The sequence below is a fragment of the Erinaceus europaeus genome, chromosome 3, assembly GCF_950295315.1.
Source record: "Erinaceus europaeus chromosome 3, mEriEur2.1, whole genome shotgun sequence".
Classification (NCBI taxonomy): Eukaryota; Metazoa; Chordata; class Mammalia; order Eulipotyphla; family Erinaceidae; genus Erinaceus; species Erinaceus europaeus.
In genome coordinates this window covers 52,434,285-52,458,305 of record NC_080164.1, presented here as the reverse complement: position 1 = coordinate 52,458,305, position 24,021 = coordinate 52,434,285, and the positions used below count along the sequence as shown (strand labels likewise).

General features: G+C 35.7%; 1 protein-coding gene and 1 long non-coding RNA gene across 5 annotated transcripts in view; one reads left to right on the top strand and one right to left on the bottom strand.

The window, feature by feature from the left end:
• Positions 1 to 21,610, top strand: part of AFTPH (aftiphilin) — a 67,446-nt gene extending 45,836 nt beyond the window's left edge. For 2 of the 4 annotated variants that reach the window (XM_007539612.3, XM_060187193.1), the window contains exons 6-10: positions 78 to 200; positions 6,343 to 6,403; positions 7,938 to 8,021; positions 12,251 to 12,374; positions 20,470 to 21,610. In XM_007539612.3, the coding sequence (XP_007539674.2) occupies positions 78 to 200; positions 6,343 to 6,403; positions 7,938 to 8,021; positions 12,251 to 12,374; positions 20,470 to 20,614 (537 nt within the window). In that variant the 3' untranslated portion in view covers positions 20,615 to 21,610. The remainder of the gene's footprint in view (positions 1 to 77; positions 201 to 6,342; positions 6,404 to 7,937; positions 8,022 to 12,250; positions 12,375 to 20,469) is intronic. The other 2 variants (XM_007539614.3, XR_009548940.1) reach the window with 2 other exon arrangements.
• Positions 1 to 24,021, bottom strand: part of LOC132537663 (uncharacterized) — a 458,600-nt gene that overhangs the window by 397,729 nt on the left and 36,850 nt on the right. The gene's annotated exons all lie outside the window — the stretch shown is intronic.

The window sequence follows — 24,021 nt, the reverse complement described above, 5'->3', positions numbered from 1 at the left end:
GTAAAGTTGATGGGTTGGTCTCACCCACCCACCCCACACCCAGTTAGTGGTTAATTTGCCTTTTTTCATTTTTTCAGGGCATGCTAGAACCCACCAAGGAACCATTAAAACCATTATCTGCTGCAGAAAAAATTGCTTCCATTGGTCAGACAACCACCATGTCACCAGAAATGAACACATGTACATCTGACCAATTCCAGGTAAAAATATCCTTGTTTATATAGATAGATTTGGGCAAGTATATACACATATGTCTGTACACATTGTTTGTCTTTATGTATGTGACTTTTAGTCTTGAAAATATTCTTAGTATTTAGTTTATAGTGAGTGGTTTTACTTATTGTGTCCTTCAATATACAGTAAACTATTGATTTTTAAAAATAGGGCACAATTTGAATACTGACTAGTTATGGGTAACTCCTTTAAATATATCTCAGACCTTAGATTCTTTTTTATCTTTATTTATTGGATATAAAAGGTCAGAAATCGAGAAAGAAGAGAGAGAGAGAGGGAGAAACCGAGAGAGACACCTGCAGCACTGCTTCACCACTGGCAAAGCAGTGGTGGGACCAGGGGCTCAAATCCCGGTCCTTGTGCATTGTTACATGTGTGCTTAAAACCTGGCCCCCTATCCTAGGCCTTAGTTTGTTTACTTATAATGAAGAGTTTGAGTCAGATATCTCTAAAATTCCTTGTAGACAGAGCATTTGTAAGATCAGTCTGGTAAGTGCTGACTTTTTAAATGGTAAATACTACATTTACATCAGTTCTTTAATTCTGCTGCTATTCTACATCTCTCCTGAAGACTGTCAAGTTAAAAAGAACAAATTTGGGTGCTTACTACACCCAAAACTTTTTTTTTTTAGTATAAAACTATTACTTAATTCAAAAGTGATAATGACATTTAATAAAACATTCACTGAATGAAGAACAAAGGAAAATTTTGCATTTTTTCTCTTGTTACCTCCATGGTGTATTTAACCACACACACACAAAAACAAATTTGTTTCAGTTTAGTATGTTTAATATTAAAGCTTTCCCCTTTTCTGGGGAAAAAAATAATCATTTGGCTTGTTTACATTTCCCACATCAAATTAAAAAACAGCTCAGTACTGGTTAAACATTGTTTAGCAGTCTAGGGGGGTGACTCTGCAGTGTGCAGGCCTTGCATGTGTGCAGCCCCTGGCTCATTCTGCATGTACTGGAGTAGATGTGTGCCTTGGTGTCTGACAAACTTTTTAGTGAATGTAGCCATGTTTGACACCTTTAACCTTAAATACTTAGTTATATCTAAAACAAAAATGTATGTTTGGACAGCCTTTCCCAAAATATGTGTTCCATTGACCCTTAAAGCCCTTTCAGGATAATAGAAGGGTTCCAGGGTGATGTCACCCTTGAAGCTTCACAAAACAAGCCTTAAATATTATGAAAAATGCTACAGTAACTAACTATTCAATTTTAATTTATTTCCTATATTTGCCAATAAGACCCTTTTCTGTAGGAATGAGGGGAGAAGAGATATAGCATCTACAGAACTAGTGTTTTGAAGAACATCTTTTAGAAATTTATGATGTAAAAATTAAGTATATCTTAGAAAACATCTGTTACTGCTGTATACCACTGTGGTTTTTACTTGGGCATAGCTTAAACATTCCTTTGAAATGAGGTTATACTGGCACTGAATTAATGAGCAGGAAGACCTAATGCATAAAAACTGCCTTAGCTTATTGATGTTTGGGCAGCTGGCAAGGTGACTTGGGCAAAATGTCTCAGTAGGTGGAATCTATACTTAATTATCTTCCTTATATTGTCCTCTGACAGTAACTGCTCTCTCAGGCCTGCCTGTCTGTACAGATTCTAACATTTCTCCCATGGTAAATACCACTACCATCTAAGCTAGCATGCTTTTTTTTTTTTTTAATTTTTTTAAGCTAGCATTCTTTTTTCTTTTTCATTTTTTTTAAGCTAGCATTCTTATTCCTACAGTGCTATGTATTAGTGAAATAATTTGAGTAACTGCATAGTACATCTACTGAAACTGATCATTCTGTTTGAGGCCAGGTGTTGTTAGTTTTACTTGCTGCCTCCTTCCTTCTCCACTCAACCCCTTTCACATCTTATATAAGCTGCTGCTTATTTTATCAGTTAACTGTCACTTGTTATTTCCTTTTAGCTAAGTTAGTCTTATATATTTCATTCTTGTTATGCTTCATACTTAATCATTGTCCTTATAAACTTAGTTATAGGATTGACTAAAAATCATGACCTAGTTTTAAAAACAAAAAAAATCATGTATGCTAATTTAATGAAAACTTATGTATGTTATGACTTTAATAGAGGTTAGTTGTAACACCATAATCTGTGTTTGGCTGCTGCCATCTCTGTGCACATATGTACACTCCTGTATGCAGGTATACACATAGGTCCTTGCAGTCAGATGATTGCTTTTCCCCATTTATAGGCAAGTGTAAAAGTTCTTAACATTAAAAATATTTAACTATTTTGCTACTTGATGAAATTTGGTCTTTTGATACGTAATACTTTGATGCTATATTGATATACTTGATACTTTAAAAACTCTTTGAGTCATATATTTTATTCTGTTTATGGTGGACATACATCTCTAAAAAAACATATGTTAATTTTTAAATTCATTGGTTTTTCTTGTTTTTTTTTTGTTTGCTTTTTGATCCTCATTATCTTTTGGAGCAACTAATGAAAATAATATTTCCCCATGAAAGTTACTCAAACATTTCTGAATTGACTTGACCCTAAGACTTCATTCTAATGTACATACACACTCAAACCTATGATTTTAGTATGCACATCAGAATTTTATTCTGAGATGCCTGATAAGTTATATGATTCAATACTTCTAATTCAGGTTTAAAAAAACAGTAAACATGTGAAGTACACTGTAAGTATTCTCCTTGTATAAAGTAATTTTTTTCTTGCCACTGTTATTTAGCACTTATGGTATATATTCTTTATCTTTTTGACTAAGCAGTAATATTTTTGCATTTTTCTCTTTGTCATAATTTTCAGATGAAACAGATAGAACCTTTAAACCTAAAAGCTGAGAAGAATATATCAAGCAAGACCTGTTCAATTTTTTTCCCAGAAAACATATTTTCCAAGAAAATGGTTTCTAATGTTTTGATTACTATTAAATAGTGACTTTCAAACTTAGCATAGTGATATAGTTATTATTATTATTTGCAGGTTATCTTAATTGTATCTCAATTTAGAGCCATTAGATTTCTTATCTTTTATAAGTTAGTTTATATTCATTATTCTCACAACCAATTACATCTCTTGTTTAGGAATTCAATAATTTTATTAGAATGTTAATGGTATTTTTTTCTAAGATACTTCTACTTAAAAAGCAGTCATAATGTTGTGGTTTTATTTGTAGCTACCAACTTTCAAGGTCTCATTATTCATGGTGTTATTACTGATTTCCCAGTACTTTTGTCATACTTTATTTCCTACTCAGTCGAGTCAAATCTCTGTTGAGTACTTGCCCAACTAGTCATCACTAGAAAACTTTCTTTCTTAGGGTATATGACATAACTATATCACTTGTGAACCAGAATTTGGGGATCAGAAGAAAGAAAAAATAATTACCTACCACTATGCTCTCTTTTTAAAATAAGATGGTTGGAGAGACTGAGCAATACACTGAAAATCATACACCAAGAGTATATCTAGCTTCTGAACCCAAGTCTTTTGTCCCATAATTTTTTCACTTTCTGTTCTGACCTTATACATCAGTGCTGTTTTCTGTCTTAATCACTCAGAACATCAGAACACATTGCTTGAAGTTATTTTTAAATGTTTCATTCTGATGTTTCCCTGAGCTGCCTTACTTATCAATGTCATTATTTAGCCTATAATTACATACGTATCTCATTCATACTAAACATTGATTCATTATTTAGCATCTTATTAGTGTTATACCAACTATCTTCAGAATGTCATATACCTATATGAGAAGCTAAAATATTTCCAAGTATCCAGCTACTTAACACCATTTATATAAAGCACGTTAATGAAAGAGCATATTTCCATTTATCCATGTTTTTTATTTCATTAGCCTGAGTTATTTCCATCCAACTGGATATGATTAAAGTTATCACAGATCTAGAAATATTGATAGAAAAATGTAAATTGATTCTGTTGTAGTGCCAAGAGTTTTTTGTTTTTGAGATTAAAGACAGTCTTTACTAAATGTTATATAGTATTACAAGTAGGTTACAAACTTTTACCAGCATTATTTTTAAATTTTTATTTGAAATAATCATAAATTCACAGAAACTACAAATATAATACAGAAGAAATGCCTTATGTTTTTTGTTGTTGTTTGTGGTTTTTTCCTGATGTTCTTTACCAGTGTCTTCCATAATAACATCTTCCATGATTATATTACAGAAATATAGCACTTATATAATTTGTATGTGCCCCATGATCATGTGTATAAATTCATGAAAACACCATCATAGTCAAAATATAAAACTCTTTCTTCACCAGTAAGAACTTCCTAATAATCAGCCCTCTAATTCCATCTACCCACTTTTAGCTTTTTCTGCTTTATGCCTTCTGTTAAACCTCCAGACTCAGCCTAACTTTTAGAAGACTAAATGCTTATTCTGTCATTCCTATCATTGGTATCCCAGTTATCAAGACAGTATCATGGAATCAACTTTTAAAGTAGTCATTTCCTATCAAAACAATCCCTTTATCTAAATTTTAAGCACCTACTTTATGTTAAAGCATAGTGCTAAGCACTACATATTTTTATCAATAAATATTGTTTAAGAATATGTGGAAATTCCAAAATGAAAGTGTTCATTTTATTTTTTTTAATATTTTATTTATTTATTTTCTCTTTTGTTGTCCTTGTTGTTTTTCATTGTTGTTGTAGTTATTATTGTTATTGATGTTGTCATTGTTAGATAGGACAGAGAGAAATGGAGAGAGATGGGGAAGACAGAGGGGCAGAGAAAGATAGACACCTGCAGACCTGCTTCACCGCTTGTAAAGCGACTCCCCTGCAGGTGGGGAGCTGGGGGCTCGAACCGGGATCCTTATGCCGACCTTGTGCTTTGCGCCACCTGCGCTTAACCCGCTGAGCTATAGCCCGACTCCTGAAAGTGTTCATTTTAAAATGATTTTGCATTACTTTTTTTTTCTCTTTCTGCCACCAGAGTTATTGTTGAGGTTTGGTGCCAGTACTACGAATTCACTACTCTTGGCAACACTTTTTTTTTTTCTTTCTATTTTATTTGATATTAGAGAAAAATTGAGAGAGGAGGTTGGAGATAGAGAAAGAGAAAAAGACACCTGTAGACCTGCTTCGCTACTTGTGAAGCATCCATCCTATAGGCAGGGAGCAGCGACTATAACCCAGGTCCTTGCACATAGTAATGTGTGTGCACTCAGCTGGGTATAACATTGCCCAGCTTTCTTTTTCTTTTTGACTCGCATAATTTAACTGTCTTTGCTACAAGACAATCGCCACATTATCTTCTGTCTTACATATACTACTTGATCATATTATCTTCGTGTTTGACAACTTTTACAGTTTAAGAACTCAGAGTATTGAAATGAATTTGGAGCATATATTGTAGTATATTATTTTAAAACCTACTTTCTGGTACTGATTAGAAATTTCCAAATTACAGGACTTGATAAAATAATTTTATTTTTTTAGGCATGTAACTTTTGCCCTATAATTTCCTTTATAATTTAGAATGCTATAAAAAAATGTATCTTGAACTTTGAGCCTTCTCATTTTGCATATAAGGAGACTACTAATCTTATCAATCTAATGACTTACTTGGTAGTTACTTGATAGTTTACAACTCAAATCTATTATAGTGCTTTTTCTCCTACTATATTTACCTATTGAGACATTTTTAAGTGTTGATCATTTGAAATAAATGAGAACACTCTTATTTGAAAAGCATAGAGATTTAATATTTTAATTTTGTTTTACTCAAGCCAGTAGCTTAAATCGTGATTTAAGAATAGATTACTGTCATAGATCAGGCCATAAATCTCTGTTTGAAAATGTAAAGATAATTCCATTTCTCATATACAACTTATGTAATGTCAGTAAGCTGTACTGTTTATGAATGTTGGCAATTTCAGTTTGTGCTATTGTTTTCTGGTAACCTGAAATTATAAATTATTCTAGTTTTGTCCTTAGATCTTTTATTGATTTTAGGTATTGCCTAAAAATCTTGCTATTAGTTTTTTTTTTAAAAAAATAATCTTTATATTGCTACACCCTGTACTGATTAATTTTTTATTTCATTTTTTTTTTATTTTCAACTCTAGGAGTCTCTACCACCCGTCCAGTTTGACTGGAGTAGCAGTGGCCTTACTAACCCTTTAGATGGTACGTCTCTCCGTAGAGCCTCTAGCACCAGAGCTAGAGTTAAGAAAGCTACAAAGTTCAGACAAACTTCTCTCTGCTGACTTTTTCCTTTTCTTTTCTTTTCTTTTTTTTTTTTTTTTGTTTGTTTGTTTTGTTTGTTTGAACATAACTTCTTATCCTTTTGGAAATTCAGGCTTTCTTTCTGAATCCTAATTGTTCAAGAAACCAGCTGTTACTACTATTAACAGTATCATGGTCCAAGCACAGGTAGTAGTAGCTAAGTTAAGGTTTTAGTTTCTTTATCTTTAGTCAAAATAAACTTCTTTACTTTTTATAAATATCTAGGTAGTTTAAATATTTTAGGTAGGACCAATTTACTTGAATTTTTTTCTGTAGTTTCAATTTAAGGAATGAGTTGAATGCAGTGTTGTGACTAGAGACTACATTAAAGCACAAAGCACAGTTATTTAACCAAAAACAACATGCAAACAGATCATATTTATTGACTCAAAGTAGTTTTCACATTTAATAACACTTTGTAGAGCACTTATATGCAAATGGAAATGAATGATTTTCATGATCCTATTTCTAAAACTTAGCTCAAAATACTAGTATCTAGCTCCAGAAACAGTTGATTTCACTTACAGCTTTAAAAAGAAAATTCTAAAAAAGGAATAACTTATTCCTGTAATGTGAAGGTCTTTAAAGTAACACAGTAAGTTGATACCACAAGTTTTAATTCAACCCTCAGATTCAGTTACTCTTATTCTTTATACTTCATCAGTTGTTGGAGCTGTTCTGTAAAACACTTATCAACTTTGCCTTATAGTAGAAGTCTTAGGATATCTGCAAAGCATCCAATTGAATAGTAGTGCTGAAGGAAAGCCTGGATGCACCTTTTGCTGTTGTCTGGTGTCTTTATTCAGTTAAATCGTGTTTTTTTATTAACAAACAACTTCTATACAAATGTATACTATTTCTGACTACTGTTTCAGAGTTAAAGGGGAACAGTACAGCTTGAGATTGCACATCAGGGTAGGGCAGTTATGACATTCCTTATAATGTTACTTTTTTAAACTAAATCAGTGTGCTGGTGCATGTCCTAAAATTGACAACTTTGTCAATCTTAAAAGTCATCAATTAGGAACCAACTAGCATGAAAGATTGATTTGGGCATGTACAATGACTTAATGTTGGGTGGAGATTAAAGTATTGTTTCCCTTTAACAGGTATACTTGCCCCTTGGTCTTTCTGTTCTGGCTCAAATTTTGATTGAAAGAAATGAATTTCTAACTTACTAAAACTTTACTAAATGTTAAATTATTTACTTTGTACATGAGAAAATGTACATTGAATCTGTTACCTTAAAAATGTCCTTAGTAATGAAAAACTAATATTGTACACATTGTTTTAATGTTGATTTAAAAATATGTAATGACTACTAATTATAACCTGCATGTTCAAGTATGTGTCTTACCCCTTTTTACACATAACCCCTCCTCCCTTGGCATACCTTCTGTGTGGCTGCATATCAACACGGTCACTGAATTCCAAGCTAGTGGAGGTTCCACTCTTCTGAACCTTGATTTCTTTGGGCCCGTGGATGACAGTAGCTCTAGCAGCAGCACCACAATCCCAGGTCAGCAGAGTGTTCAAACCACAATTCTAGTTTATTTACTAAAAGCATGAACACATCACTTGACTTTCCTATAAACAAGGAAACAAGTAGATTATATTCTCTATAATGTCTTTCTAGTACTTTTCCCTTCGTGTGTGTTATTTTCTAGTATCTGACTATAGTACATGCCTTCTGTGAAATGTAAAGAAAGCTTTCTCAGAGTTTAATATTGAGAGCTGAGAGTAGGTTTTTTGAAATAAAACAGCCCTAATGTCCTTAGGCAGTTAAAGGCAGGGCTTTTTTTTCCTGTAAGTGGAAAATATATTGTTTTATATGCCTATTTTAAAAAGCATATTCTATAAAGCCATTTGAAAAAATACAAGTTTAGAGATATATGAAAATATTTTAGTATACCAAGATGAATTTCCAATGTAGTGTCTGTGATAATAGAACAAATTCTAGCATTAAATTAATTGTTTTATCAGTGCTGCTAAATGTGTAATTAGGTTCCAAAATGCTGGAGTCTAGCACTTAGCTGTAGTCACACATAGAATTATTACTGTTTTAATGTAGCTCTTAAATAGAAAGTATGTTAGTTTTCCATGGAGAAAATAAATGTTGCGAACAATAATAATAGAAAACAATTGCTATGAGATACTAAGAGCTAGAATTAAGACTTATTGGAGTGCTTGTTAATGTTCAGCCCTGCAAAGTTCAGTTCATTGACCAAAGGACTAATGTACTTTGTCATGTTCTAACTGAATAAAAGATTAAAATATAATGGCATTTTTATGTTTACATTGTATTTAATTTTAATGAGTTGTCATCCCATCTTGTGATCTGGTCATCACACCCATTGATCACCAGGCAGCTGTGCTTTATAGATTCTGATACCCAAATCACATAGCCAGGGTCCTTCTCCGTCTTTAGCAGGAACCAGTTTCACATTCAACTTGGTTCTTGAGAACTTATTTTACTGTTATAAATTTCTGTTGCCCGCTTTCAGCAGTTTAGGAGCCATGGTTGGAAATGGGGGGAGACCAAAATAGTCAGCTGAGGATGAGCCTTGGATTCAGGATGCCCTTCTCCAAGGTATATGTGTGGAAATTTGAACCTGCCTGTTAAGGAAGTTCCCAAGCCATTTGCTAGAATGACTGAGTTTCCTCAGTCCCTGCTTATCATTTGCATTGTTTCTAAGATTTTGCAAGTATAAGAAAAAAATCAATCTAATTCTGGATTTGACTTCTAAGTATTTTGCTACATACATAGATTACTTCTAAATACATTTGAGCTATGGAATGACCTGAGTAAGCTAATTAGTTGTCTTTAATGCTTATTGGGGATGGTGCTTGGGAGGGAGGGAGGTGCAACCAAAAACTTGTGTATCAGTTTCCTTCTTATTCAACTCCCAAGAATAAACTACTAAGCTCCTATCTTTAAGTTGCTCTTAGCTTGTTTTGTCTGAACTTCATTATAGTTTAAGTGAGGTCACTAATTGTGGATGCTTAAAATCTGATTTAAATTTAATTTTTGGTTACATTTCAAACTCAGTTAAAAACCATCTGTAGGAACACAGATATCAGACCATATAAAGAAGTACAGAATGACCTGATAACCAGGCTCAGTATACACAGCTTCATGAAGAGCAAGTGGTTTCAGAAGAGTAGAGGTTTTAACAAAAGTGAAATTAGCATGCTCAGATGTGTCCTCATTACTTTGGAACCTTTTAATACTTTTGTTCCATATTTTTTATTACTATGCGCTGTATAAATTTGATCACTATAAATTTGCTTTGGCTTCTTTTTATTGCTATTGGGTTTTGTTAAAATTAAACATCAAGCTACAGATATCAACACCTTCCTGAGTATTCCATTTCACCACCTGCTTGCACTTTTTCTGACTTGTTTCTGGGAAAGTCATTTTGTCTTAGCTTGCGGTTATTTAATTTTGTGTGTGAGACCTAAGAGGTTGGCATAGAACTTGGTTTGCTAACTTCAGTTATGTAACTTAACTATGCCTCATTAAGGTTCTGTTTAAAATAAAAGCAAACAAACAAACAAAAATCTCTTCCAGTAAAAAGGAATTACTCTAATGATTGTAGACTAAATGGTTATATTTCTTTGAAAAATATAACCTCTGTGTGTGTGTGTTGGTTTGGGCTTGATGGGATTGGTTTTTGCCCCCTTTTTTAAATCTCCTACATTGCTATTTGACAGCCAACTGGCCAGTATTACAAACCCAACTAAGTCTTTAATCAGCACTTTCCTATTGCCAGTCAGAATGCAATTGTTCTGCATATTATGCATTAAACATCAGTATAAAAATTGTGGTTACTTGGAATCTTAACCTTCCACTGTGGAGGAAGGAGGTGCTTTGGGTTTCCCATGTCCATTTATAGGCATCTGTAACTTATACTTTAATTGTAGCCTACTTATTTACTGTAGAAATTCTTGGGGAAAAGGGCCTTTCAATGGATACTTTGAAACTATACCTTAATAAAATACTAAGAACTTGGGAGAGTTAACAAACATTTTCTATAGCCTTCCTCCCTTGTTGGATATGTTAACTGTGGAAGCTGCTTTTGCTTGTTTGATTTCTGCAAACATCTGAGATCTGTTTATATCTGCTAGTCATCTGCAAAATTAGTTATATAAATGGCATTTTCTTTTACTTATTTTCTTAACCTTGAAATAGCCTAAAAGAAGAAAACTTGTTACTATCATTATATGTATTTTTATCTGCTGATTTGTCAGGGCTTTTGAGAAATAAGTAAAAATTGATAAAACCATCAGATGGTCTCCATAGTCTAATTGAAAAAAAAAAGTTTTGTTTGTTTTGTCACCAGTATTACTGCCTGCTTGACTCCACAACATAATGTTGCATTTACATACATATATATATATATATATATATATATATATATATATATATATATATTTGATAAAGGGTGAGGGACAAAAAGAGATAGAGAGGGAGAAAGAAACAGGAAAAACATCTGCAGCACTGCTCCACCACTTGTGAACCTTCCCCTTGCAGGTAGGAGATCAGGGGCTTGAACCTTTATCAGAGCATTTGGTAATGTGTGTGTTCTGCCAGTCAAGCAGCCATCCAATCCCTTACAGTTTTTTTTTCCTAATACCCTGAAACTAAACTGAACTTTCTGTAACAAGTAGATTCTTGATACCAAAGAAATGTAGAATTGACTTCTTTTAATCTAATTATTATCCAGACTTTAACTTAAGCTGAAAATATTTAGTTGTCCTTTTTTTTTCTAGCCATCATCATTACCTAGTATAAATTTATATTCAAGGGAAATGTAAAAATACAAATGTATATTTTAGTGAACTTATATAGGAAAAGATTTTATAGAACTTTACAATAAATGTACCTTGGTTTTATTTTTAATTCATCTAACAAACTACTTAATAGTTAACACAGATGCAGATATGAGGCTACCAAAATATAGCCCATTAGATAGTTTTTATATTGTACAAAACTAGTGATTTTATTTACTTTTTCTGAGAATATTTTGCCCATGCCACTTCTTACCTGAAGGAGGAGATAATGTGGTATATAGTGTATCTTTAATAGTAATTAGATACTTTTTGAGTAGTAGTTGATGTATGAGTCAGAATATAGTTAAGCTAAAGTCATTTACCATATTAGAGATTTTATATTAGCTTTTAAATCTTAAATGGGGCAAGGGATGAGAAGGAGGAGTGTGAAAGGTTAAAAAATAAGCTAGTCAGTCTGTTTAAAAATTGAAATTATATTGTTTTGGGGGTTTTTTATTCTGTTTTTTTAACCAATGTACTGCTCAGCTCTGATTTATGGTGGTGCTGAGGATTGAACCTAGAGCCTCTGATATGAAAGTCTTTTGCATAAATGTTATGCTATCTTCCCAGCCTGAATTATCATATTGTATAAGAAATTATATGCATTCTATTTCTGAAAATCAGTAACTTTCATTTTGCAAATGAATCAGAAATTGAGGGGATTTTCTGTAGAAGTATTTGGATGGTGGTTTGCTATGTAAATGCTAGATTAAAACTATATTTATACCAAAGTGGAATTTAAATTTTTTCTACTGAAAAGTGAGTTAATAATTTAAATAAATGTGATCTTACAATGTATTGTGTTTGTAGAAGACTCAGATGTTTACAGAATAATTGCCTTTTGCATCTTGGATTGTGGCTGATTAAGTAACTCATTACAGCTTGCCATCACTGACTATCATTTTATACTATAAGGTGTGGACCCAGAGTTGTATGAGTTAACAACTTCTAAGCTGGAAATCTCCACCTCAAGCCTCAAAGTGACTGATGCATTTGCACGACTCATGTCCACAGTAGAGAAGACAAGTACATCTACCAGGTAAATAGTTAGTGATTATTGCACCCTCATTTTAAAAAGTACAAGCATAAGTAGATGCCTGATTCAAGAAAATGCTATCAGTTTGTTTTTAATTCTGAACTCTATTGGAGCAAAACTATTTCATAAGAAACTAGAAGAGACTTCCCTACTCCTCTTTTCTCATTTCTCCTCACCAACTTTGTAGAACAGAATTCTGGTTAAGTATTGTTATCATTAATTCATTGCTAGAAGCATCCTCCCCTTCATAACTACTGAGATGTACATCTTTGAGAACCCAGTTTCACACTCCCAACAGTTACCTAGGCTAATAGAAGTTGACCACTATTTTAGTTGCTAAACTTTCAATAATCTCAGTACCTCTGATTTGGAACCTAAAGTTTTGTTTTGCCAAGCTTTCTGGGAACCTCTTCAGAAGTAGGACCTTTAGAAAAGCAGTTATCTTTCATTTTTGGAACCAGCTACAAGAAATATCATCTAGACCATGTATTTTGGTATCAGGAAACATTCAGTTTTACAGAATCGGACAGTGAAATAAACCATTGATTTGATATGTTAGTCATTAGAATAATGCAGTTCCTAGTAAAGTGATAATTATTATGAACCAGAAAAATCAGTACAGCAAAAATTAACACTAGTAGATTCTTAGTACCACTGCTGTCCCAAATCCATAATCCATCCACATTTTGAAATAACAGTATTCACCTTTTGCCCATTTTGACAGAAATGTTATATAGCTCTCTCCTGCATAAATATATCCCACTCACATGTCAGATTCAGATTCATCTTTAAAATTAATTTTCCTAGAGGGCCCAGGCACTAGAGCAGCAGGTTAAGCACACATGGTGCGAAGCACAAGGACCGGCATAAGGATTCCGGTTCGAGCCCCTGGCTCCCCACCTGCAGAGGTGTCGCTTCACAGGTGGTGAAGCAGGTCTGCAGGTATCTATCTTTCTCTTCCTCTCTGTCTCCCCTCTCTCGATCTCTCCCTGTCCTAACAACAATGACAGCAGTAGCAACAACAATAATAATAACAACAACAACTATAAACAAGGGTAACAAAAGGGAATATCCTCCAGGGCCCCAGCAGTAACCCTGGAGGCAAAAAATAATAATAATAATTTTCCTGTAGAAAAGCATATATTTAAAACACTAGTTACTTGTTTTTGTGGTCAGAGATGTGGTATACCAAATAAAAAATGCAGGATCTGCATGTATGAAATACCTGTTTTTAATACCTAGGGCCAAATATGCCAGAGCAGTGTTTTGATCTCTGTCAGGTCTCTTCCTCACTCTCTCATAAATAAATCTCTTTTCTTTTTCTTTTAATTTTTTAAACTTTATTTTCCCTTTTGTTGCCCTTGTTTTATTGTTGTTATTGGTGTCCGCGTTGTTGGATAGGACAGAGAGAAATGGAGAGAGGAGGGGAAGACAGAGTGGGGGAGAGAAAGATAGACATCTACAGACCTGCTTCACCGCCTGTGAAGCAACTCCCCTGCAGGTGGGGAGCCGGGGGCTCAAACCAGGATCCTTACTCCAGTCCTTGCACTTTGCGCCACATGCACCTAACCCACTGCGCTACCACCCGATTCCCTCTTTTTTTTTTTTTCTTTTCTAAAGTAACACCTTTTGGAAGGGACAGAGACTCAATAGTAAGGCACATGTTTTACATACATGAGTCCCTGAATTCCATCCCAGGCACCACATATGATAGAATGGTGTTCTGATCTTGCTCTCACTTATTACAATAAAAAAAAAGGCATAACATTTATTTTTGGAGAAAGTCTCTTCAAAAAAAAGCCTCATGAATAATAAGCAGATTGAATTACGACCTTTCCTCTTCAACAGCATTTATGTTTAAGCATTCAACAAATATCCTTAATAGTTTCAATGAAGAAAAACTGTTGTTTTGTACTTAAAGATACCTTGATTTTTTTTTTCCTAGAATTGATTTTCAGCATACAGTCATCTTCACAGATTCTCACATTGTTCTCATTGTCCTCTTTCTTTGTAGACACACTGTCTAGCCTCCTATTAGGTGAGCCCACTTGAAAATGCAGCTATTGTGCAAATTTTTTTTTTTGTTCCTCTAATTGATTCCTTTGACATTCTCATACATTTTTCTCAATATATGTTGTCCAAAAACTAATGTGTATTTGACTTTAGTTAAAAAAAATAAGATTTTTTATTGTTTGGACTTCCTGCTGTCCTTCAGTTTCCTTAACTTTTTTTTCTTCTGCACTCTCAAAGAATAAACTATTACAGTTTTAAAAGTCTCACTGATGATAATTCATTCTTTGTACCATTAGGAGGAGCTCTAATCCATATTGTTAACTTGCTTGCTTTCGTAAGTGTTTAATTCATCCTTGAAACGTGCCATACATTCAGAAATTTTGTCATCTATCACTTTAAAATAGCTTAGTTGTTTTCTTATTATTCTATACTTCTGCACAATGAGCAAAACTGTAGCATATACCTCAGGGTCAATGCTGCAGTGACTTTGAATTGCTCTTTAAGTACCTGTTCAGTTTCACATTTAAAAAACACTATTAAAAGATAGCAAGTAGCAAACTTTGTACTTTCTCTTTTAAAGAATTTATTACCTGGAAATGTTGAGAAATACATTTGTCTTATGACCAGAAAGTAGTACTGTAAGATGCCCGCTTGAGTGAATTTCAACTGTACATGGAAAGAAAAGGAATAACTATATAGCTTCAGAAAATGTCAGTGTCTTTTTCTTCCTCTTTCTTTCTTTTTGTTGTTGTTGTTTGTTTTGTTCTGCTTTGCTTTGCTTTTACATAGACATAGAGAGTAAAAGTGACTATAAGTGTCAAAACTTCCTTCAGTGTGGCGAGAGTTGGCCACAAATCTGGGTTTGTTTGACTCTTTTTTTCTTTTTGATTTTAAATTTTAAAAACTACAGAAAATAATACATGACAAAATCTTGGCTTTTAATAATACATAGAAGGTAAAAAAAAAAAGATTAAGAAGCAATATTTTCATACAGTCTATGAAAATAACTTCTTTTCAAAGAAATGCAAATCCTTAATTTTAGAATAGCTTTCTTCTTTTTTTATATTTTATTTATTGAGAAATCTTAAGAGGAGAGAGAGAACCAGACATTACTCTGGCATATTTGCTGCCGGGGATTGAACTTGGGAACTCATGCTTGAGGGTCTGATGCTTTATCTACTGCATCACCTCCCAGACCACAGTTCTATCTTCTTGCTTACGTTTTCTAGTATAGAGAAAAGTTCCTTCCTAATCTTAAATCAGCAGATAATCAGTAAGTTGTAGCCTCTAGCAGAACTTCATACAGGCCAAAGTATTAGTTACAAGAGACCAACTTTTTTTTCTTTTCTTTTTTCTTTCATAAACCTTTTACTTGAGATATAGTCCAGGGGCTAAGTGGTGGCACACCTGGTTAAGCACACACATTCAGTGTGCAAGGACCTGAGTTCAAGCCTCTGGTCCCCACCTGCAAGGGGAAAGCTTCATGAGTGGTGAAGCCGGACTGCAGGTGTCTCTCTGTCTCATTCTCTCTCTACTTCCTCCTCCCCTCTCAATTTCTGTCTCTATCCAATAAGTATAATAAATAATTAAAAAAAAAAAAGATATAACCCACATGTCATAAAATTCACCCTGGTCAAGTATACAGTTCAGTGTGCCTTTACTATATTCACAAGATTTCACTGTAATCACCACTATGCTAATTTCAGAGCATTTTTCATCAACTCCTTTTTTTTCCCCAAAAGAACTCCATATCCAGTAATAGTCTCTCCCTACCTTGCAGTCTTCCCAGCCCCTGGTAACCACTAATCTGCTTTCTGTCTGTGAATTTGCCTGTTCTAGCTATTTTATAATTAGAATCACAATTTTTCAGCCCTTCATGTCTGGCTTTTTTCACTTAGTATAATGTTTTCAAGATTAGCCATGTTGCATGTTGTCAGTACTTTTTTTTTTCTTTATTCATTTATTTGTTGCCTCCAGGATTCTCACTGTAGCTCGGTGCCTACACTAGGAATCCACTTCTCCTGGATGCCATTTTCCCACTGTTGTTGCCTTTCTTGTGTTGGACAGAGAAATGGAGAGAGGAGGGGGAGAGAAAGGCACCTTCAGACCTGCTTCACCACTTATGAAGCGACCCCTCTGCAGGTGGGGAGCCAGGGTCTTGAACCTGGATCCTCATGGCGGTCCTTGCGCTTCGTGCCACGTGCACTTAACCTATTGCGCTACCTCCCGACTCCCGTCAGTACTTTTTTAAAAAATATTTATTTATTATTGGATAAAAACAGAGACATTCAGGGGAGTCACTTCACAGGCGGTGAAGCAGGTCTGCAGGTGTTTGTCTTCCTCTTCCGTCTCCATTTCTCTCTGTCATATCCAACAACAACAATAATAACTACAACAATTAAAAAAGAGAGAGAGAGAGACATTGAGAAGGGAAGGAGAAATAGGGAAAGAGACAGAGACCTGCAGCTCTACTTTACCACCTAGGAAGCTTTCCCCCTTTAGATGAACACCAGGGGCTTGAACCCAGGTACTTATGAACTTTAATGTGTGCACTTAACCAGGTACACCACCTCCTGGCCCCAAGTAAATTTTATTCCTTTTTGTGAGTGTACAATATTTCACTACATGAATAGATGAATAGATCAAACTTATAGTCCAATACTCAATCAGTGGATTTTGGATATTTTTCACATATTTAACCCAAGTAATCCCATGAACATTCATATACAACTTTTTGGACATTTTCTGTTTTCTTGGATATGAAGCTAGTAGGTCATATAACAATTCTATGTGTGTGTGTGTGTGTGTGTGTGTGTGTGTGTGTGATTAATAGTCGGCTACAAGTTTGTAAGATTGTAGTGTATACCCTCTCTGTCTTCCCCTCCTCCTTTTCTCTCTGTCTTATCCAGTAACAACAGTAATAACAACAATAACAATTAAGGGCAACAAAATGGGAAAAATGGCCACAGGAGCAGTGGATTAGTAGTGCAGGCACCCATCCCCAACGATAACCCCGAGGCAAAAAAAAAAAAAAAAAAAAGATTGCAGTGTATAGTTTCACACTACACCCACTGACAAGTCTGTATCCCCACCCTCCCACCTCCCAAAGACAACCACCATAGTTTTCACAAGTCTTAGAAACAGTTTGCTTGCTTCTGTTTATGTTTAACTTTTTGAAGGAACTTGCCAGGGGCTGGATGATGGTGAACCTGGTTGGTTGAGTGCACACATCACAGTGCGCAAGGACCCAGGTTCAAGCCCCTGTTCCTTCATGTAGGTTGCAAAGTTCATGAACAGTTTCCCCTTCCCTCTCAATTTCTGTCTATCTACAAAATAAAAATAAATAAATAGAAGAAAGTTTTCAAAAGACATGAGGGTTCTAGCTTCTCCACATTCTCCCCCTTGGGTTTTCATTGTTTTATAAAAGAAGCAACAAAGTGGTTACAAAATACCAGTGGTTATAAAAATGATAATCTTATTGTCATTTTGGTTTAAATTTCCCTGATGGGAATATTAGGCATCTTTTCTGATGCTTATTGACTGACTATGTGTCTCCTCTAGCTAAATGTCTATTTATATCCCTTTATTTTTAGATTTTATATCCTGCTACTTTACTGACATTAGGATTCTCTAGATATATTGTGTCTTCTGTGAATAATAATAGTTTAACTTCTTCCCTTCCAATTTGGATTCATTTAATATTTCTTCCTTGTCTGATTATAAGGCAAGAACTCCAGTACTGTGTTGAATAGTAATGGTCAGAGTGGACATCCTTGGTTTATATCTTTATGTTTGTTAAAATGATGTATTCTGTTAATTTACATGTATTTAACCAACCCTGCATCCCTGGGATGAATTTTACCTAATCTTGATGGATAATTCTCTTTATATAATGTATTCGATCTGCCAAGATTTTTTAATCATTCTACAAAATCTTTACTTTTGTACTTGGTGAGTCCCTGGGGAGTCCTCTCCTCCCTTCAGCTGTCCCCTTGTTGGTAGAGCAGACTGGAGGTGGAATCTCAACTGATAAACTGCTGGACTGTTAGCAGTCACTTAATCTCTCCTTACGCTCCTCTCTCCTCTCTGTCACCAGCCACACGTGTTTGTACTCACCGGTGATTTACTGGGTTCCTGTGGTCATTCAAGTCCTGTCTTGTTTCGGTCCCAGGTGGTCTCCTTTGGTATTCCTAGTTGATCCGGCAGAGGAGAGAAAGCAATTTGCTGCTGCTCCTAGCTCTGCCTCTGGAAGTCTCCACCCAAAATCTTTACTTTTATCTAAATTCATATATAGTAGAATAGAAAAGTCTGGATAGCGGGAGTCAGGCAGTAGCGCAGCGGGTTAAGCGCAGGCGTGGCGCAAAGTGCAAGGACCAGAATAAGGATCTCGGTTAGAGCCCCCGGCTCCTCACCTGCAGGGGAGTCACTTCACAGGCGGTGAAGCAGGTCTGCAGGTGTCTGTCTTTCTCTCCTCCCTCTGTCTTCCCCTCCTCTCTCCATTTCTCTGTCCTATCTAACAACAACAACAATAATAATTACAACAACAATAAAACAACAAAAGGGAAAATAAATATTTAAAAAAAGAAAGAAAAGTCTAGATAGGGAGCCAGGTGGTAGTGCAGCGGGTTAAGCACACATGGCACAAAGCACAAGGACCAGTGTAAGGATTCTGGTTTGAGCGGAGGGTCACTTCACAGGCAGTGAAGCAGGTCTGCAGGTAGCTTTCTCTCCCAGTCTCTGTCTTCTCCTCCTCTCTCAATTTCTCTCTATCCTATCCAACAACAACAACAATGGCAACAAAAATGGGGGGAAAAAATAGCCTCCGGGAGCAGTGGACTCATAGTGCCGGCACTAAGCCCCAGTGATAACCCTGGAGGCAAAAAAAGAAAGAAAGAAAAGTCTAGATAAAGGCTATCTTTTCTTGCTTCTCTGGACTTTCTGCTCACCTTCTCAAAGGCAAAGGAAGAAATATTTAGGTGGAAGAAATAACTTTGTCACACTAATAAGATATCATCTACTCTTTAAAAGAGAACTGAACTTTCCTTTTAAAGACTTTTTTAAAAAAGATTTATTTAATGAGAGTAATAGACTCCTGCCATATGCACTGCCAGGGACTGAACTTGGGACCCACCCCAAGTCTACAAAGTGTGGGCTCTATCTGCTGAGTCCCCTCCCCAGCCATGAGAATTGTGCTTTTTGGTGTCAACAGTTTCAAATGAACATGGTATAAAACTAATATCTGTAGGCCTATGACTTCCAATATATTTGACATCCTTTAAAAAACAAAGCTTATATTACAGTAATGTACTCAATTTGAGACACATTTTAGACTTAGTTGACATTTTCTGTAATTCATTTAGGAAGACCTGGGTTACCAGAAGTTCTCTAATAAGCACCAGAATGTTTGCTGTTTACATCAAGAATAATACAGTAACATTCACTCTATCTGTAAGATCTATAGGTAGCCCAAATTTCTCCTCCCTCAGCCCTACATCCTCACTTTTGTAGCTGGTGCTGCAGTCACTTCACATGCAGTCTGTATCCCAGTGCCATCTGTGTCCCAACAAGACTGAGGCTGGGTGTTCTGTTTTTTAGCTGAAAGCTTTCTTTCATGGAATTCCCCATTGGGGCTGATGAGAGCCTAAGGTTAAAAATGACTGTAAGGTCTTGTACCAAACATGCTTGTTTTTTTGTTAAGGTAATTTTTGGTAGTTTCACAGAGGCATATGGGGAAATCCAGTTGGATAAAGTCTTATTAGGTCCGTGACATTTTATTTCTGTATAGTGACATTTTAAAAGTATACAGGGTAGATATGTCTTGCCTTCAGTAAAGCTGTGAGCCATACATAGGCACCTGTGAATATCTGTGTTGACATGAATGGCTATATGAACTTACATCATAGGTAAGGCATGCTTTCAAGAGATTTGGTATCTAGAACAAGATGCACAATACAAAGGCATGATGAAATTCAGGAACTGGCAGAAAGAAGTCAAGTCCCTACCGATAGCTGTCTACATTGGAATGAATTTTCTCCCACGACCTATAGCAAAGTCACATTAACATACTTCTCTTACTTGTCAATAGGAAACCGAAAAGAGAGGAGCACCTGAGTGAAGAAGCCATCAGGGTGATCACTAGCCTTCCTGACTTAACATTCATGCATGCCAAGGTGTTGATGTTCCCAACCACATTAACACCTTCCACAAGCTCCCAAGAGAAAGCAGACTGATGACAACTGATGTGAAATGGACAGTTCCAATTGCTTTTCCTTCCCTCCATCATTTTCCTAATCAAAAGCATACCTGCTCTAATTAAAAAAAAAAAAAAATTCAAGTTCAGCTGATTTGTTGGTAAGCCGTACTAGAAAGTATACATAGTAATGTATATTTATTTACATACTGAAGTCCTAAATTTATATTAGAAAAAATGTAAATAATCGGGGGTGAACATTTTTGAAGATTTATTCTTTTTGTGTTGCTGGGGTGTATACATTTATGTTTTTGTGAAATACACTGGTGGTGTCCTTCTTACAAAACTTTTGAAATAAAAAAAGAAAATTAAAAACTCAGATCTTCACTGTCTGAAATCCCCTTCAGTCTTTTCAGATTGCATTGTATGTGCTATTAATTTTTCATATCATATGTTTAGATATTTTTGCTATCATAAATTATAACTCCAAAAGTCTCAGTTTAATTTCTTCTTAATTTGACTGGTGGGTATATTTCAGACCTAGTTTTTAACTTTTTTGTGCTCTTTTTTAATCTTTTCAATCTGGCATATTACTATTTGACCTTTTGCAAGGTACTTTATTGATTGTTCTTTTGGTATAAGGTATGAATCATTGTCAGAACTTGATTGGAGGGGTTTAAAGAGATTGTGTCTGTTTTCAATCAGTTTGGTTTAGAGAAGGACCAAATTACAGGAATGTCTTACAATGAAATTTACTTGTTTCTGATTTTTTTGTTGTTGTTGTTCTATCATACCACTATTTTCTGAGGATTTTGCACAGTGTAAAATGACATAATCATAGATTGCTATGGTTTAGGCTGTATATATAGTAAAAAACTATGGGTTTTAAATGTTTGGGGAAATTCCTATGGAAAAAAGAGAGACATGTAGAAGAGCCTCTAACAAGGTTAATGTGCATGCCCATGGTCTTCTGAGATTTCAGTGTGTAAATTTCCTTTTAGCTTATACAAAAATAAAATAATTTCAAATAAATGTACTCGTGCCTCTGTATTTTGATATCTGGAGAATAATATAATCTGTACTTGGAACTTTATTCCAGCATAATGTATTTCAAGCTGGAAGAAATAATCTGGTAGGACTTTTACTTTGTTGAAGCCACAAAGAATTAGAATCTGGCCCATAAGAATTGGACCAGAGGGAGTCGGGCTGTAGCACAGCGGGCTAAGCGCAGGTGGCGCAAAACACAAGGACCGGCATAAGGATCCCGGTTCGAACCCCGGCTCCCCACCTGCAGGGGAGTCGCTTCACAGGTGGTGAAGCAGGTCTGCAGGTGTCTATCTTTCTCTCCTCCTCTCTGTCTTCCCCTTCTCTCTCCATTTCTCTCTGTCCTATCCAACAACGACAACAACAATAATAACTACAACAATAAAACAACAAGGGCTACAAAAGGGAATAAATAAATAAAATAAATATTTAAAAAAAAAAGAATTGGATCAGGGGGCCAGGTGGTAGAGCAGCGGGTTAAGCGCACATGGCATGAAGTGCACAGACCAGCTGAGGGCTCCCGGTTTGAGCCCCCAGCCCCCCACCTGCAGGGAGGTCAGTTCACAAGTGGTGAAGCAGGTCAGCAAGTGTCTATATTTCTCTCCCTCTCTCAGTCTTCCCCTCTTCTCGATTTCTCTCTCCTATACAATAACAGCAACAACAATGGGCAACAAAAAAGGGGGAAAATGGCCTCCAGGAGCAGTGGATTCATAGTGCAGGCACTGAGCCCCAGCGATAACCCTGGAGGAAAAAAGAAGAAAAAAAGATTGGATCAGTACTTTAGGTTGCTGTTTTTATGTAGAATATTAGGTTATAAAAACAAATTCTTGGGTGCTGGGCAATGGCGCAGCGGCTTAAGCGTACATGGTGCGAAGCTCAAGGACGCGCATTAGGATCCCAGTTCAAGCCCCTGGCTCCCCACCTGCAGAGGAGTCGCTTCACAGGCGGTGAAGCAGGTCTGCAGGTGTCTTATCTTTCCCCATCTCTGTCTACCCCTCCTTTCTCAATTTCTCTCTGTCCTATCCAACAACAGCAATAACAACAAGGGCCACAAAAGGGAAAAAATAGCCTCCAGGAACAGTGGATTAGTAGTGCAGGCACCTAGTCCCAGCGATAACCCTGGAGGCAAAAAAAAAAAAAAAAAAAGTCATTCATTATAGCATATTTTTTAATTATAAATATTTACTGTGGGGAGTCAGGCAGTAGCACAGCAGGTTAAGTGCAGGTGGCACAAAGCACAAGGACCAGCATAAGGATCCCGGTTCGAGCCCCCAGCTCCCTACCTTCAGGGGAGTCGCTTCAAAGGTAGTGAAGCAGGTCTACAGGTATCTGTTTTTCTCTTCCCCTCTCTGTCTTGCCCTCCTCTCTCCATTTCTCTCTGTCCTATCTAACAATAATGACAACAATTACAACAGTAATTAAAAAAAACAAGGGTAACAAAAGGGAAAATAAATATAAAAAAAAGATTTACTGTGTAGTCCTAATCTTTATAGCATTCTGGTGAAGACTATAAATTTAATGGGGAAAAAATGTCAAAACATAATATATACAGATATAAAAGAAACCAGTCATATTGAAATTAAGTTTACAATACATCAACAATTACAGGAGGCCAGGTAACAGGCACAGTGGGTTAATCATACATGGCACAAAGCTCAAGGACCGGCATAAGGATCCTGGTTTGAGCCCCTGACTCCCCACCTGCAAAGGGGTCACTTCATAAGTGGTGAAGCAGGTCTGCAGGTGTCTATCCTCTCTGTCTTCCCCTCTCGATTGCTCTCTGACCTTCCCAAAAACAACAGCTATAACAACAATAACTACAACATAATGGGGAAAATGGCCTCCAGGAGCAGTGGATTTATAGTGCAGGCACCGAGTCCTAGTGATAATCCTGGAGGCAAAAATAATAATAATAAATATAATGTTGCAGCTCAGGAGGTGACACAGTGGATAAAGTTTTGGATTCTCTGACAGGAAGACCTGAGTTCAATGTATAAATGTGGACAGATAGTTGTAGAGAAGATGGTTGGCCCATGTCTAAAACTTTAGGGGAACTGTAGTGAATTGCAGTGGGGAGAGTGAAGATTCAGAACTCTGGTGGTGGGAATGGTGTGGATTCAAACCCCCATTAACATGTAATTCTGTAATGTAGAAATATAAAAAATAATTTTTTTAAATAGAAGTAAGACCTGAGTTCAGTCCTTGGCATCACATAGCAGAGCAAGATTCTGGTTTTCTCTTTCCTCCTCATCCTCTCTTGTTAATAAATCTTCAAAAGTTATATTTTTCTTTATTTTTTATTATTATCCTTATTTATTGGACAGCCAGAAATTGAGAGGGAAGGGGAACATAGGGAGAGAGACAGAGAGACACCTGCAATACTGCTTTACCACTCACAAAGCT